The sequence below is a fragment of the Sciurus vulgaris genome, assembly GCF_902686455.1.
Source record: "Sciurus vulgaris genome assembly, chromosome: X".
NCBI lineage: Eukaryota > Metazoa > Chordata > Mammalia > Rodentia > Sciuridae > Sciurus > Sciurus vulgaris.
Genome location: NC_136471.1, coordinates 86,011,982 through 86,025,239, shown reverse-complemented (window position 1 = coordinate 86,025,239; position 13,258 = coordinate 86,011,982). Strand labels below are relative to the sequence as shown.

The window sequence follows — 13,258 nt, the reverse complement described above, 5'->3', positions numbered from 1 at the left end:
TTCCCAGAGCTCCAGATTTTGAAGGAAGGCCAAATTGAGGTGTGGACTATAAGAGCTCAGCTCCAGGAAGAAGTAAAATTTTCCCAAGGCTTCAGGATCTATGAAGTTCCCTGTACCTGACTGCTAGGGGCATTTATTTCAGGACATCCCAGGCTGAAAGTGGGGTCTGGTGTGTGAGGTATGGGAGTTTAGCTGGCTTCTGGGGTCCCAAAGGTTTCAAAGAGTTATTTGGAAAAGCCAGCCTTACCTGAGAATGGCAAACTCCAGAGCAGGCCTTGATGGCTTTGCCCTCTGCATCCCCTGCACCCATTTCCATGTCAAGCTTCTGGGACTTCCTGGCCTGGCTGGACTCCTCTGGTCCCCTATTGTCTTCCTGTTCTTTCATATCACTGGACTTCTCCTCCAACTTTTCCATGACAGCCTCAGTGGTGAACCTCTTGGTACAGGCACCCAATTCAGGGTGCTCTCTGCCACTGTCATCTTCCTTGAGGAAGCTAACCACAGTCTCAGAGTCTTCATCAAGCTCCTCAGAGGAGGAATGATCCCTGTTGGAGGTTTGGCAGTTCCTGTGGCAGCAGCCTTTCTGCCTCACTGGGTCATCCTGGAACTTGAAGACAGCTGAGGTCACAGAAGAGGTGGCAACATTGCAGGGACCTACTAGGGCCTGGCCAGGAATCTCCTCACCTTCAATGCTCATCTCAAATATGCATGAGGTGTGGGGGTCCTTCCGGTGATGGCATTGGTGCCTTCCCATGACACTGCCCCACAAGTTGGCTTCAGTGGTTTGGCAGGGCAGATCAGGTGGAAAGGTGACCTGGGAGGTAGTGCCCTCTAGAATGAAGTCATCACTGCAGTACGGTTCACCATGGTGGCGGCCCAACTGTGGCTCTTCGCGTGAGAAGGACCGCCACCTACGGGCCACTTCAGCCATATTGTTGAAGAATTTAACAACAACACTGAATGGAGCCACCTTATCTCTGTGCTGGTGTCCAGGGCTCTCCTCATAGCTGCCCTCTGTGTTGCCTTCAAAGGTGGAGCCCTCAATGGTGGTCTTGAGTCCCTGGACTCTGGTGTCCTCTGTCCATGCAGAAGAGGCCTCATGACACCTGGGGGACATATTTTTCAGGTAGCTTCTGGATCGTCTGTCACTACTGAAGTGCACAGGAGCCTCCTCCTCTTCCCAAGAATCTTCCTCCACTTGAATGCCAAAATCATCAAAGGCTAGCACCTTCTGGTTTGCCCTCTTTGGCGCTTGCACAAGACCCTGTACATCTTCAAGGAAAGGCTCCAGACCCTCAATATGGCCTGCATAGGAATGTCGGAAGGGTTTTAGAGCCTCCTCAATCTTCCGTATCCTATAGATACCTGTGGCCTCCTGTGGCTCCTGGACCTTGCCACTCCTAGGGGGAGTATTCTTAGAGCCCCCAGTAGAAGACTTTGACTTCCTGAATGACTTCATTCTGTCCATGAGGGTGACTTTGGATTTCACCTCTGATGGTCTGGAGATGTCTCCCAGTAAAATCATGGACTGAGGTCGCTTCCTCTGGCTGGAGGCTCCTTTTCTGCGGCTCACAAAATTCCAGATCTTATTGACTTTGGTTTTCTTCTTGTTCCAACCACTCTCTTCCTTGGGACTCAAGTCTCTCTGGTTACACTCCTCAGAACCCTCTATCTCCTGCAGCCTCACTTCCTTGGTCAGGCCTTCTACCTCAGGGGGGTCTGAGAAGACCTGAGCCTGGCAGCCATTGGGTGCCAGCTTTGAAAAGGAAGCAGTACGGCAGATGCTGAGAGTCTCCATGGTCACAGCAGGAATGGGCCACCAAGGCACAGAGGAAGTGATGACCAGTTATTTCCAGCTGAAGGAGAGAGAGGGAGAGAGAGTAGGAAGACAAGGAAAGAAAGAGGGAGTGGGAGGGAGGGAGAGAGCATATAATGAGAGAGAGAGAGAGAGAGAGAGAGAGAGAGAGAGAGAGAGAGAGAGAGAGAGAGAGGGAGAGAGAGAGAAGCACTAGATTAGGCAAGGCTATAAACAGGGTTCTTTATAGATTTGTAATGATCAAATATATAGAACACACTTTACCACAACTGGAGTGCCAAATCTTGAAGACCTTTACAGAGCAAAAACTCAATAATTTGGACCCCACTAGTTTAGGATGTGGATCCAAGATTACAGATTAACTGTGGGCCAAGGAAAGCTTTGATTCTTTGAAAATAAACTTGAGAGGGACATATCTTAAAGCTATTATCACACTATGACAATTGGAGAAAATGCATTAAAAAAAAACTAAAAGAGAAAAGGCTAAAAGGTACCTCAGAAATCCATGTGTAGATCCTCTCAATTTACAGGGAGGCACTTGCAATTCAGAGAAAACATGTCTTGCCCAAACCACAAACCCAAGGGAGCAGCAGGTAGGGATTTAGTCCACGCTTCCCTCTCACAATTGCTCCTCCATTTACTCAGGAAGCCTGCTTGAAAGAACTCACCTATTAGATCACCTGCTAAAGCAAACATCCCCTAGCTAAATGCTGGACCCTGAGATGAGTCAGATATACACAGCTAGTCATCCAAGCTCACAGGCTACTGGAAGATACCTGTAGACGTAAACAAACTATGACAATTGAGCCAGTTCTATACATGCCCTAAAAGATGTATGTGCAGGAACAGGAAAAGCTTGGAGGAAAGAAAAGAGAAGATAGTGGAATAAGAGGTAGTGGAGTTGGAGAAGCAGACCAGAGAAGTGAATATGTCCCCCAAGAATACCTCCCAGAATAGCTGGGACCAGAAATTAGAGTTCTCTTATGGAGTCTCTCTCCATACAGTCAGTGCCCTTTGCCTTTCTTCCCTATACAGTCTGAAAACAAATTTTGCTAAGAAGGAGACGAAGAAAAAAGGGCAGACACATTAAACCATCAAGCTGACAGATGTCTTGACTGCTTCTGCTATTTTGGTGGTTTTTCTTAGTAACCAGCTCACCAGACTGAGGGGTGTCTATTCCTCCTCTATTCTTCATAGGTAAATCTCACCTTACATTTTTTCAGACCAAAAAGGAAAAGATTGAAAGGTACCTCAGAAATTCATTCTGTCATTTTACAGAGAGGCACTGGTGATCTGGAAAAGACATCTGACTTGCCTAAGTCACAGAGCCAAGGGAGCAGTAGGATGATGCATCTACTTTTTTTCCTTCCTGTATATATGTGAATAGCCTACATACAATGATTCAGAAAATGTTCAAGTCAGAAGAGAACATAAAGATGATCTAGTTTGGGAAAATGGGACCAAAAGGGGGCACAGACTTGACAATGATCACATAGCAAGTCAGTGGCAGGCCAAGAAAAGAAGCCTTAGTCCTACTGCCACCTAGGACAAGCAGGGTTCTTACCTCTGTACTACACTGTCATCCTCACCCATGAGTTCTGTTTCCTCCTCCAAGTAGGCTTTCTATCCCACTCAGGATAATAACATTTCAACATTCATAAGTGTTCAACAGTGCACTAAGTTCTTTATTCTTTTAGTTCTCACATCACCTCTATGAGATATATACTATTGCTTCCATTTTAAAGATGGTGCAGCTGAGACACAGAAAGGTTAAATGATTTTGCCTACATTCTCCATAGCTGCTAAGTAATAGAGTTGAGATTTGAATGCAGAAATGTGGATATAGAGGTCATACTCTTAAATATACTATACTCCCTTTTTATAACACGGGTTTGTTCATAAAATGGTCCAAGTCTGGCTGCCTGCCTCATGAATTCTTTTGGTAATAACAGAATGGAATAAGCTTCCCAAAATGCCTCTGGACACAATATCAGTGTCACAGCCTATAGTAGGGCATAGTGAAGGAATGAGTTTGTGGGAGAGGACCACTGTACCTGATAATCTTCTTACAAAAAGCCTTCCCAAATTAGGCAAATTAAATCAGGACTCTTACTTTTCCAAATTGTCCACCCAGCCATAGCCCTTCCCCTTGGAATTTACTCCAAGTGCATTCCAAAAAAGAGCATACCATGAAAAGAGTCAACCTTGTCATCTAAGTACAACTAAAACCAGCAAGAGCTTTGAGATCCCTTCACCCACCCCATTCATCATTTGACAGGATGAAACTGAGGTACAGAAAATAGAAATGAAAAGCATGTTATCTGAAAAAAATTAAAAAGAATAATATTTATAAAACCATTAAAACATTTAGAAATAAATAGAACCAAAGAGGTGAATAACTTGTATACTGAAAACTATAATATTGATGACAAAAAAAGTAGACACAAATACGTGGAAAAAATGTCCCATATTCTTGTATTAGAAAATTTAATATTTTTAACATGTCCATAGCACCTGTCTTAGTCTGTTTTCTATTGCTATAACAGAATTCTTGAAACTGGGTGATTTATAAAGAAGAAGATTCATTTTGGCTGATGGTTCTAGAGACTGGGAAATCCAAGAGCATGGTGCCAGCCTCTGCTCATCTTCTGGTGAGGGCTTTGTACTGTATCACATGTGACAGAAAACGCAGAAGAGAAAGTAGGCATGTGCAGAGGAGACAAAATATGAGGGGTGGCCTTGCTTTGTAACAACCCACTCTTGGAAGAAAGACATTAATCCTTTTTAATTACCTAATCTCCTCTTAAAGGCCCCACCTCTCATCACAGCCACAATGACAGTCAAACCTCAAAATCAGTTTTGGGTGGGACAAACCATACTCAATCATAGCACTATCCAAAGCAATCTACAGATTCATTACAATTGCTATAAAAAGTCCAATGACATTTTTTTCACAGAAATAGAAAAAAAAAAATTCTAAAATTCATATGAAACCATATAATACTCCAAAGAGCCAAAGCAATCTTGAGCAAAACAGCAAAGCTGGAGGAATCACATTGCCTAGTGTCAAAATCTACTATGTGACTCTAATAATAAAAATAGTATGGTACTGGGAGAAAGACAGACTCACAAAGCAGTAAATGGAAAAGAACAGAAAGCCCATAAATAAATCAACACACAGTCAACCAGTTTCAACAAATGTGCCAATAACACAGTGGAGAAAGAAATTTCTTCAACAAATGGTGCTCTGTAAATTAGATATCCATATGTAGAAGAATGAAACTGGAGCATTATCTCATGCTGTATGCCAAAATTAATTTAATATTTATTAACTACTTAAGCATAAAACCTAAAACTATAAAGCTACCAGAAGAAAACTGGGGAAAAACATCACAACTTTGACGTTGGAAAAAAAAAAATGGAGATGTGAACCCAAAAGCACAGGCATCAAAAGCAAAAATAAGAGACACATAAGACTATATCAAGCTGAAAAAGCTGTACCTCACAGGAAACAATCAATAAAATAAAGAGGCAACCTATAGAATGAGAGAAAATAGTTGCAAACCATATATCTGAAATGGTTTAATACATAAAATATATGAGGAAGTAACTCAATAGCAAGAAAAACAACCCATTTTTTAAAACAAATGGCCAAAAAACATTTCTCAAAAGAAGGTATGAATGACCAACAGATACGAGAAAAAATTCTCAACATCTCTAGCCATCATGGAAATTCAATTAAAACTCAGTGAGATATCACCTCATACTGGTTAAGATGACTCTTATAAAAATGACAAGCAATAACAAGTGTTGGCAAGGATGTGGAGAAAGGGAAATCTTGTACACTCTTAATGGAAATGTAAATTAGTTGAGCCATTATGGAAAAGAATGGGGAAGTTCTTCAAAAGTTAAAAAGATTTGGCAATCTCCCTTTTGGGTATGTGTATCCAAAAGAAATTAAATCAGTATGTGCAAGAAAAATCTGGACTCCCATTTTAATTGCAGCATTATTCACAATATCCAAGATAGAAAAATCAATCTAAATGTTCATCAATGGCTAAATGGGTAAAGAAATGTCATATTACACACACACATACACACACAACAGAATATGTTTCATCTTTAAAAAAGAAAAAAAATCTTGCTATTTGTGACAATAAGAATGCACCTGGTAGACATTGTATTAAGTTAAATGAGCCAGGCAGGCACAGAAAGACAAATACTGCATGATCTCACTTATTTGTGGAATTTTTAAAGTAGAATTCATACATTAGAACAATAGGATAGTGATTTTGGAAGGGTTAGATGGAAAGGAAGTGGTGATTGGGAAGATGTTAGCCAAAGGATACAAAATTTCTATTAGACAGGGGGAATAATGTCAGGTGATCTACTGTGAAACATCATGATTATAGATTGTAATAACATTGTATACTTGAAAATTGCTAGGAGAGTAGTTTTAAATGTTCTCACCACAAAAATAATAAGTTTGTGAGGCAATGGATATGTTAATTAGCTTAATTTAGTCAATCCACCATGTACATATATCAAAATATGTTGTTTCATAACTATATATATTTTTATCAATTAAAAAACTGAAAATAAAAAAAAAACAGGTACACATTGTGAATTTTTGCACGAACCACAGCTGCAGAGATGGATGGAACCTTAGAAACCACCTAGGTGAGCCTCTCATGCTGCAACAGTGTAATAGAAGATAAACCAGGTCAAGGGACTTCATCCCAGCATATCTTGTTTACTTGCTATCTTTAGTGATTTCCAGGTACCTGGCATATAAGTGTCATTCAGTAATGAAGAAATAAAGCAAATGAAGGCCTGCTACTTATTTTCATAAATAAGGTTTTATTGGAACATAGCCACACTTATTGATTTACATATTTTCTATAGTTGTTTTTGTGCTACAAAAGCAGAATGAGTAGCTACAATAGAGAATACATGTCCCTCAAAAGTCTAAAATCATTCGCTATTTGACCATTTATCAAAAAAAAATAAAAATAAAAAGGATTGCCAACCCTGCAGTGAGTAATATTTTTCAGGTAGAGTCCTTTAGAGTTTAGCACTTTTATATCCCTCTAGAGTGTTTATCTATAGCTCCATTTTACAGAAAGGACAAATGATATATGGAAAGGTCAACTGACTGGTATCACTGAGAAGTATTTCACACATGGGTATAATTTTGCAACAGAAACATCTTTTATCAGCCTAACTAAAAGTTCCTGATATCACAGGCAGTGAATAACAGAGCTACAGATAATAGAGGTTCATGGAACAAGGGGGTATGAGTGTATCTGCATCTTTTATAAAGAAATTCATGTTTGGAAGAGATCTGCAAAGACACCTGCATGTCCTACCCAACCCCCCATTTCTCAAAGAGAACAGGCTGTGGGGTCAGTGGTACCTGGGATAATAATGCCTCCTTTACTCCACATAATTCTAAGAGAAGATGACCTGCCTCTAAATTTTTCACGTTTGGTAGAAAGACAAATAAAGCAATTCATTGCATGGGACCCAGCCACCAGAAAATAAAGGCTCCTTGAGATGAAATTAATAATGGATTTATTCCTTGGGACTTACCTCCAAACTTTACAATTAACTCAGGCTACCAAAGTTTGTTCTAACTTAACAGACATGAATAAGAGTTTACCTAATCATCTATCCCATACTTTTTGGATTTCACTTTAAGTCTTCAAGATTTCACTTCAAGTGTAAACTCAAGGTTTCTAAACCATCCTTGTCACTTCCTCATTATAACCTTAGGCATACCATTTTCTTTTTCCAAGATTCAATATCAACATCTGGGAAATGAAGAGAATGAAGTCTGTTTCATTGGGTTGGTAAGAGGAGACAAGACTATAACATGCAAAGTGCCCCCAGTATAATTCCTTACATTCAACAGATATCAAGATGTCAGGAGAAACCAGATAGAACAGATATTGATCCACCTTTCATAAAATTACCAAAGTGAGTTGAAAACTTGAATCATTGTCAGAAATCCCCACAGCCACTCTGGCTCACATTCTATAAGGTGCTTCCATAATGGGTGGCATCCTCAGCAGCTGTCTATTTGGTATTGAAGAGAAGAGACAACTGGAGTCTGAGACCCTGAGAACACAGCCTGACTTGAGCCTGAAGAATGGTTGAAAACATTGACTAACTTAGGTCACCAGAGAAGATATGCTCAAAGATCTCCACAAGGGCCATCCCCAGAAAGGAAGTAAGGATTACAGGCTCTAGAAACAGGTAGCTAGCATTCTCTTTTCAATTACTTCGCCTGCATGTAGTCCTTATTAAATGGAGGATTTTCAAATTTTCCCTCTTCTATAGTCTCTCTGCCCCAGAAGATATATTTCCTACCTCAAATACAATAGTGTTCTAGAAAGCAATAATAGTATGACAGAGCTAGAGCTCATCTAGCCTAATCCCTCATCTAATAAATTGAGAAACTGAGACCCAAGGAGATTAAGTGGCTTAACCATATCCATTCAGAGAGCTGGAAACACAGAAAATCAAGAATGGGCTAATTTGAGTGTAGTGTATTTTGCTTAAGAAGGCAGGGAAATAAGTGATACATATTCAGATATACTTCCATATGAATAACAGTTAAATGTTCTAAAAGCTTTGGCATTTAATTGGATTTACTTCAGCTATCTGGACAACTCATCACTAGTAGAATCATTTTAGTAGAATGCTTTATCCCCTTAAATTATTTAATAAATTATAAAAAGCTTTATATGAGTTTTATACATCAAAATTAATTTAATTTCAAAGGTCTGTACTATTAAACATCTAGTTACCTTTTAAAGCTTGTATGTTGTCTTAATTGCCCCCAAATTCAGGACTGAATCTGGTTTAGCCCTGGTGAGTTCACAAGTACCTGCCTTAAATCACTCTGGCAATAAAATGATTGATCAATCTTCTAGTTTCCTGATTAGTTTCAAAATAAATGACTGCTTTTAGATGTCTTCTGTGTAGTAGCAACAGATGAAATCAATAGCTAGGGCTTGGATGTGAGTAATCCATATTAATAATGTGAATATCAAGAAATAGGTAGTTACTCTTTTCAGAGGAAAACTTTAAGCAAAGTTGACTAGCCTTAGTTAAATATATGTGACTAAAATCCATTTGATTTCAATCCAATCTAGACCTCAGTACCAGCAACTAGTACTCCATTAGACCTTGAAAGAATATGGACAGTGGGACTAAAATAAAGCATACTCCCCATGTTACCATTCAAGTACATTTTTTCTTGTCTTATTTCCATGGAAACATAAGAGGGAAGATAGCATTCAGGGTGAGTCTACTACTGGAAGAACCTAAAAGATAGGCTCCAAGAGGAAAAATAAGAGGAGAAGGGGGATAGAAATTCAGGAGATCACAAAAGAAGAGGGGCTCAGCATTTCAGAACTTGGTGAAACAAAACAATATTTACAGTGAATTTTAACCAAGAATGCATAAACAGACAAATTACATTGAGAGTGACTGAGGATAGATAGAGGAAAGATTTGAGGAGATAGTGAGTTAGTGCAGAGCTGGTAGAGTGGAAGGATTTCTATCAAAGAAAGAGTTTCATTCTCATCTCCTGGAGTCTCAATTTCCCCATCTAGAACTCCATAAGGACTTGAGTTCTTTTAACTTACCTGAAGGCATGCTGCATAGCTAAGAGAAGGGATCCCTCAAGGAATACTTTTCTTCTTAACATAAAGGTATTCTAGAAATCTAAGTAATTATAATTGTCAGTTCTATACATGAACCATTATTTCAGTGCATATTTTCAATATGTGACACCTGCCACTAGAACTCTGATGTTACTAATGAGATAATTGAGAATTTACTTCACCCTCAGCTATACAGCAACAAAACACACTAGCAGCTCCAGTTTGTACTGAATTTTACATCCGACCAAGTACATTGCTTTTGTAACCTTTTAATCTGCACAACAGTCTCCAATTATCAGAGGAGGAACTGAGAGTTGAGGGATTGTAGTTTGCCTTATATCTCATAAAAACAAATCAATGAAAAGTTTTGCCTAAAATATATATCTGTTAAGCCCCAGAATCAATGTGACATTTCACTTTTTTTCATATCTCTGAGATAAAAAAGAAGTACCAGAAAAAATGATTTACATATCTAGCCATTCATGGGACTTATTTTTTCTTGAGCAAATTTCAGAAATTTATGATTTTTTCAAAATATTATTTTCATGTGAGTTACCAAATTTATTGCATTAAATTTTTCCTAGTATTTCCTCATTGTTCTTCTAACATATAGAGTGTCTGTATAAGTGATGTTAACTTTATCATTTGTTATTTGTAGCATGTGTTTTCTATCTTTGATTTTCCTGGACATTCTGGCTAGAGGTTGATAAATGTTATTGATATTCTCAAAGAAACAGATTTGGGTTTCATTGATTTTTTTTTTCTGTTATTTTTCTTTTTTCTATTTCATTGATACCTGTTGGGGGCTGTGCCATGTTGACCACATCAGCAGCGAGGAGGTTAATTGACATAAGCACACTCAGGTGATTTATCGTCCACGCACACAATGTATGCGCATGTGTTCTCAAGCACTCCTAATTGTGCCTGCTCGGACATCTAGCATCTTGCTAATCTTTGCGTAAGAGGTGTGGCCCTTCTCTCCGCCTCCTGGAGGTGATATAAGCGTAGGCGGAGCGAGACAGCAAAAACACACAGCAGCAGCTAGTAGGAAAAAGCAGCGGCAGCTAGCAAGCACAGCAGCTAGTAGAAAGAGGAACACAGCAGCTAGCAGGAATAGGGCAAGAAGAAAGAAAAGACAGCAGAGCAGTAGCTAGTAGAAAGAAGAACACAACAGGAGCTAGCAGAAAGTGGCGGAAGGCAGATCACGGAGTGGAGAACTGAGACGCATCACTAAAGCACCTTAGGTAGACATACCCTTAGTTCACAGGATGCAGGACGCACCAGTAAGAAGCAGCAGACTTTAAGGTGTAGCAAGTCTCTCTTCCTCTAAGCTCTAAGTAAAGCCTGTCCTTCTCTCAAAGTCTCTCTCTTAAGCAAAGTTTCTTTCTCTCTGATAAGCAAAGTCTCTCTCTCTCTCCTCTCAAAGCAAGTAAACCTCATTTCCTCTATCCTCTATAAACAAGCAAGGAAGGAAGCAGCCCAGAGATAGAAGTGGCTCAGTTTCCACTCCACCACCCATAAGACCCGTGCAAATTGTTGCTGCAAGCGGTGACAAATATCCACGGATTTGGTACTGCAAAGAGCCAGATACCCATTATGAACTTTACTTTTTCCTTTCTTCTACTTACTTCGGGGTTAATTTGCTCTTCTTTTTCTAGTTTCTCTAAGGTCATTGATGAGATTTTTCATCAGTGACATAGGATGGTCAATATCTGGGCACAAAGTGTGCTGCTAAGATAATTCTACTATCATGTCAAACTGGATGGCGTAATGGGTTCAAGGGATTTGGAGACCAAAGAAAAACATATGACACAGAAGGGGCAGTAGCACACACCAGGTTTAATTTAGATGGATCATTGACTGACTTCATGCTAAGGAAGTTCTCCATAGCACAACATAATCCAGAGGCAATGATGAGGAGCTACCACCTAGATAGGCAGGAGCATAAGGGAGAAGAGGACCAGAGAGAGGGCTTGTCTGTGTAGGCCATGTCACATGGCAACACAATGGAAAATCTCTGAGTCAAAGAACTCTAGAGGCATGCAGGGACCTGAGGAGTCTCCAGTTAGCAGATTAGGTGCACTTTTCCAGTGTGTGTAAAATAAACTCTAAAAAGCTTTAAATTATGCTTATTTTATTGTATTTCAAAAAACTGGATATGTAAAAATTTGAATTTAGAACAATAGGTGGACAGCTTACAGGTCCCAATATACTTTGAAGATATAAAACCATAACACCAATATAGAGGAACCATCTTTAGCCATTTTTATAACACCATGGTTAAACAATCAATGGACATCACAATCTTTTGCAGTATTTTCCTCTAATTTCTTCCCAAGGCTCATGCTCAACCCAGAACTGCTAAGTGAGCCAGAGAAAGCTGATAAGAGAATACTGGAATGACAGAATTTACATTTTAATGTGGAACAGGTGCAATTAATTCTGGACCTTTTTTTGTACTGGGGATTGAACCTAGGGGTGTTTGACATTTAACCACTGAGCCACATCCCTAGCCCTTTTTAAAATATTTTATTTAGAGGCAGGGTCTCTCTGAGTTGCTAAGTGCCTTGCTAAGTTGCTGAGACTGGCTTTGAACGCATGATCCTCCTGCCTCAGCCTCCCCAGTTGTTGGGATTACAGTTGTGCACCACCATGTCCAGCTAGACTTCTTCTTTAACAGCTTTATTGAGAGTTACCACTTAGTTCTTTTTGTAAAATAATGGCTTTATTCGGTTAATTCATCCCTTCATGCTGCAATAAGAAAATACTACAGATGGTGAATCTTATCAAGAACAGAAATTGATTTCTTAGAGTTTTGAATGCTGGGAAGTCCAAGATAAAGGCATCAACAAATCTGATATTTGGTGAGGTTCCAGTTACCACTCCAAGATGGCACCTCATCACTGCATCCTCCAAACAATTTGTACAATCTGTCCTTACATGGCAGAATAATGAAAGAGCAAGAAATGCAAATCTCTCTGAAGCTTCTTTTGCAAGGGCATTAATTTTTCATGAGGGTAGAGCCCTCGTGATGTGATCATTTCCAAAAATCTCAATTACCCAAAAATGTTGAATTAGAGTTTCAGTGCCAGCATGAATTCTAAAGGGAACACCATCATTTAAAACATATCATGGAGAGAGGATTCAAGATGATGGATTAGAGGAAGACTGCATTCCTAGTTGCTCTGTGGCTTAAAATTCAAGCTTCAGTAATACTATTTCACAGTGAAGTGGGTGAAAGAAAATTTCACTTAAAATTCAATATTGGACAGACAAAGTGTCTTAGAGACTCAGAAACTTAGGTGCATTGAAAAAAGAAGAAAGAATACATTGGATCCAAGTTAGCTGCAGCAGTGGCAGCAGTGCTGATCCATCACAGAGGTAGGTGGATGATACACAGAGAGAAACACAATGAGCAGATTTGGTATGGAAAAACCTGAGATCAGAAATGCACCCTGAACTTAACTGATCCAGAGGTTGACCTGCAATCTCGTATTTGAAAAGTGCTCTGTATTTCCCAACTGGAAAGTGAAGAGCTGAGGTGGCAGCCATCTTGAAGAGGCCACACTGCAGCTTATTGCCATGAATCCAGGAGATCATAGCAAACATTGTCATACTGTCCCAGCAAGTGCATAACCATGTGGTCTATTGTTTACCTAATACAACATGAGTAAAACGGGCACAGAAAAGATAGTCCCCAGGAGGATTCAATTCAGAAAATGAAGGTTTGTCCGACTCTGTGTTTCTATTGAGTCTGGTGACTCATGGG

The 13,258-nt window shown here is 39.6% G+C and overlaps 1 protein-coding gene and 1 long non-coding RNA gene across 2 annotated transcripts in view; one reads left to right on the top strand and one right to left on the bottom strand.

Annotated features, from left to right (window-relative positions):
- Positions 1-1,856, bottom strand: part of ARHGEF9 (Cdc42 guanine nucleotide exchange factor 9) — a 267,373-nt gene extending 265,517 nt beyond the window's left edge. The window contains exon 1 of the mRNA XM_079124084.1: positions 248-1,856. Coding sequence (XP_078980210.1) covers positions 248-1,798 — 1,551 coding nt within the window. The 5' untranslated portion in view covers positions 1,799-1,856. The remainder of the gene's footprint in view (positions 1-247) is intronic.
- The window catches only part of LOC306651493, a 543,249-nt gene that overhangs the window by 489,453 nt on the left and 40,538 nt on the right, over positions 1-13,258 (top strand). The window lies entirely within an intron of this gene.